The following is a 4,147-nucleotide window of genomic DNA, read 5'->3' as shown; positions in this document are numbered from 1 at the left end:
TTTTTAAAGGCTATTTGTATTTTTGTTAACTGTTTTATCAACAACCATTGACTAGTTGATGCTAAAGGGCATCTAAGCTTTGTTACAACTCAGAAGTCCAACAATTTTCTGATCATCATCATCGTACCAGGCAGTTGAGATAAAAGGAAAGCAAAGAATTGAGGTCAGGGATGTTCCATTTGCTCTAAGTTAAAAACCCAGGGGCGCCTGGGTGGCTTAGTCGGTTAAGCATCCGACTTTTCGCTTAGGTCATGATCTCGCGGTTCGTGGGTTCGAGCCCCGCATCGGGCTCTATGCTGACTGCCAGCTCAGAGCCTGGAGCCTGTTTCAGAGTCTGTGACTCCTTCTCTCTCTGACCCTCCCCTGCTCACGCTGTCTCTCTCTCTCTCCTAGAAATAAATAAAACATTAAAAAAATTAAAAAAAAAAACCAAATATGCCATTAGAGTGTGAGCTCAAAGTGGGGATTATGCTTTATCCATCTTTATTCAGTAAAGTACCCAGAATCTTGCAGGCATTTAGTCATTAGTGAACACTTGGGATGAGATTATCTATTCTTGGGAATTCCTGTCACAGAGTTACCCAGCTAGCATTATGATCTAGATAATCTGGATAGCTTGCCAATGAGTAAAGTCATTTCTTACATTTCATTGGAGTACAGCCACCCTAAAGCTTATTAATGAAAGATAATCTGAGATGACAATTGTTAGCTCTTACAGTCAGGATCTGACACTTAATAAATTCGATAAATTTACTGACAGAACTGTGATGGTTCTTAGGAAATCTAAAAAAAAAATTTTGCCAGTGTTTTCCATCCCATTTTAGGAGAAAAGGTATCTAGTTTTAGATCATCTGATTCTTTATGTAAAAACTTGCCAGGACTATAGGGGCCCCTGGGTAGCTCAGTCGGTTAAGCATTCAACTTTGGCTCAGGTCATGATCTTATGATTTGTGGGTTCAAGCCCCGCATTAGGCTCCACATGCTTGGGATTCTCTTTCTCCCATTCTCTGCCCCTCTCTGACTCATGCTCTCTCTCTCAAAAATAAAAATAAAAAACTAAAACCTCCCAGGACTATAAAGGGGGAATACACCTAACTCTCACAAAGACATCTGATTAATTTTGTTTTAATTGTGTTCAATAGACAGTGTTTTTCACTGCCTCTTTCCAGATGGCTCCCTATTCTCTGACTCTGTTTGCTTCATTCTGCTACTCACAGACAATTTAGGAACACAATGAACCTAATTACAGCAGGTGGAAATTTAAAAGTTCAAGCCATCTATAGATGAGATATACTGCAAGCATTTTACTATTAGCTGTGCATAAGTTTAAAGTGGTGTGATTTTCTTTTTTATTTAATGGTGTGAGAGGGTGATTATTAGTATCATGTAAGCTTTCTTTTCTTCTTTTTTGGGGTTTTTTTGTTTTGTTTTTTTGTTTTTGTGTGTTTTTTTGTTTGTTTTTTTTTGTGTAAATACACATACCCTGTTCCCCCGTGTAGGAGATACCAGACTCTTGGCAAAAGCTTGGTCAGGCACACTCTGAAAAAGCTCCCCAGGTTGTTCCAATACCTTCCCACCTACCACCATCACTCTTACCTCTTTTCAAGAATAAAATGCACCTTCCCAGTTGTTTCCTTTTCCCTATTACTTTGGCATCAGTTGGAAACAGCAAGTCATTTCCCTGAACCAGCTACTTTAATGTTTACTTCCCTAGGGACTGTTTCTGTGTTCTGTCACGAACTATGGCATGAGAACTACTCCCATGCTGCTCTGAACCTCTGCATTCAGAACTAAAAGAAATCATACATTTGCTCCATATTTGATATATAGTGTTCAATGCCTGTTGTTTTTTAAGAAAAGCAAAAGACTTAGCTATTCATTAGTTAGCCTTTCCCATCTCCTTATATTTCTGGTATGCATACTATAAATCTTTTTTGGTTTATTTATTTTTTTTTGAATTCTATATAAATCTTAATAATATCCTTTCTTATAGTTAGTACTTTCCAAGTTGATAATTCCCTTACTGAATTTTGGCAAGAAAAGCCTATGTCATGATATTTTAAGCCCTTCTTATTTTACTAACACTTAAAATCACCTAAAATCATCCTAGCCCAATTCCAACTTTTTTTTTTTTTTACAGAGAAGGAAAACCAAGGCTATATGAACAGGTAAGTACAACTCAGCCAAGGTCAGAGTGGCAGAACTTTGACTAGAATCCTGGTCTCATTAAGTACTGATCCTGTATAATTTTCTGCTATAGCCATTATTACATCATCACAAATTATTTATACTCATTGAACTCTCAGTAATGAGCACCTACCCTGTGCCAAGGTCTGTGCTAGATGCTGTCACACTCTCATTTAACTGAAGATTAACAAATAAGACAAAGTTTTAAAATTAAAATTATCAAGTCAAGCAAACACTACAAACCCATTACAATTTTGGGAGAAGGGACTTTTTCCTAAAAGGAATTTCAATTAAGAACACTTTGGACCAGTAAGACCACTCATCTTAAAGGTTGCCTATTTTCTTGTCCCAGCAATGCCCCCCATTTCTTTCTTCACATGCTCTTCTCCCCAGAACTCAATTTGAATTTGATAGGGTGTCTAATGTTAATTCAATACTTCTATCTAATTTCCTCAAGTTGACACTTTCTTCTACTTTTCTTTTTTCCTTCTGAAAGGTATTTTCCTGGGTCCTGAAGCAGGAACAGAACCCCAACATCTCTTTGTCTCTTCACCCCATATACTTCTGCTTTAGGTCTCACCTCACCACCCACCCTTACCCTTCTGAGTACCGCAAAGAGGAAACAGACACAATGTAGTGGAAAGGTCTTGTATACAGTTTTGTCCACTTCAGTGTGTGAGAGCTGCTCTCATTAGAGCCTAAGGGGAAAGGCATCTGTGCCTGGAGGAAGGGAAATTTCTCCCACATTACAGATACCCCGCTGCATACCCAGGACTTAAAGCTTTAGCAGAAGTCTTTGCGTAAGCAGCCCTTGGGTCGTGGGTCTTCCCCTGACCGCAAAAATTTAGGTCAGTTTTAACCAAAGTTGTCTTCTGGATGGTGCGTTTTACTAGCTTCTCCTGGTCCTGCGTCTTCTCTTCCCTGGACTTCGAACTTGGCCTCTTCCCTCGGGTCCTAGGCCTGATGTCTTCCTTTATGGTCCGACCTCTTCCCTGGTTCATCATCTTGGCCCTTGCTCCTTCCTTGGCTTTGGAATGCACCGAGTCCTTGGCTCTTGGCCTGACCTTCTTCATCCTCCTGTTTGCCTTCGTGCTCTGTCTCCATAATTCCCTGGCCTTCTTGACAGCCTTGCGACGCACACAGCGCCTCCGTGGGCTCCGCGGCCCAGGAGGGGTCTTCCTCAAAGAGCGCACACCTCCCTCCAACCTCGGGCGTCCTGGCTTTCTCTTCGGCTTTGTAATCTTCCAGACCCTGAAGTAGCCGGAGGCATCATTGCCGCTGACCCGGAGAAACGCGCCCTTAACATCAGACCTGGGTGCTTCTCCTGAGTGGCGGCACTTCCGCCGCACTTCGTAGCCAGCCTTTCCGAGCTCCTTCTTGAGAGTGGCAAGAGTCAGCCCTTTGTGAGCTGTGATGGCTCGGAGCAACACCTGGGACACTTTGAGCACCGAGAGAGGACCCCGCCTTGGCGATGCCTTGAGGGTTTTTTCCGTGGCCTGCTGGGGTTTAACTTCAGTGCCTTTGGATTCGCCAGTGGGCACCTCAGCCATGGCCCCGCTCCCGCCTCTGCGGGGCCACTGCTCTGAGCCTCCCCAGCCAAGGCTGGAGCTAAAGCTGAGGCTGGCTAGACCACGTCACAATGGCAGGGCCCAACGGAGATGTTCAGGTCCTAGTTAGGGAGCTGCCAGATCCCACCCAGGTAGAGTGTCCAATGAGATTCCACTTCCTTCTAGGTCTAAACCAATCCAGATCCTCAGCCCTCTGCCCCGGTAAGAATCACCCTTCTGATCCCAGGGTGTGTTCCCCCCACCTCTTATCATCCTACCACTTCTTGACCTTGATATCAACCATTTACTTAAGTTCACTATTTTCTGTGGTCCTGAATACCATCTACCCACATTTCCGTAAGGTGAAAGAAGCTGCTCCCAACTATCTAAAACAGGTCATACAATGCCTTTAA

General features: G+C 43.0%; 1 protein-coding gene across 1 annotated transcript; it reads right to left on the bottom strand.

Annotated features, from left to right (window-relative positions):
* Positions 1-2,821: 2,821 nt before the first annotated feature.
* H1-7 (H1.7 linker histone) lies at positions 2,822-3,833 on the bottom strand. The gene has a single exon (XM_077753277.1). It carries the CDS (start codon positions 3,735-3,737, stop codon positions 2,934-2,936), a length of 804 nt encoding a protein of 267 aa, XP_077609403.1. The 5' UTR covers positions 3,738-3,833; the 3' UTR covers positions 2,822-2,933.
* Positions 3,834-4,147: the final 314 nt, after the last annotated feature.

Source organism: Crocuta crocuta, unplaced genomic scaffold (assembly GCF_008692635.1).
Source record: "Crocuta crocuta isolate KB4526 unplaced genomic scaffold, BGI_CrCroc_1.0 scaffold30, whole genome shotgun sequence".
Classification (NCBI taxonomy): Eukaryota; Metazoa; Chordata; class Mammalia; order Carnivora; family Hyaenidae; genus Crocuta; species Crocuta crocuta.
The sequence above is the reverse complement of the archived record's forward strand: the minus strand, read 5'-3'. Positions and strand labels throughout refer to the sequence as shown.

Excerpts from the sequence above, each read along its gene's own strand:
- H1-7 (XM_077753277.1), bottom strand. The coding sequence starts at position 3,737 with ATGGCTGAGGTGCCCACTGGCGAATCCAAAGGCACTGAAGTTAAACCC.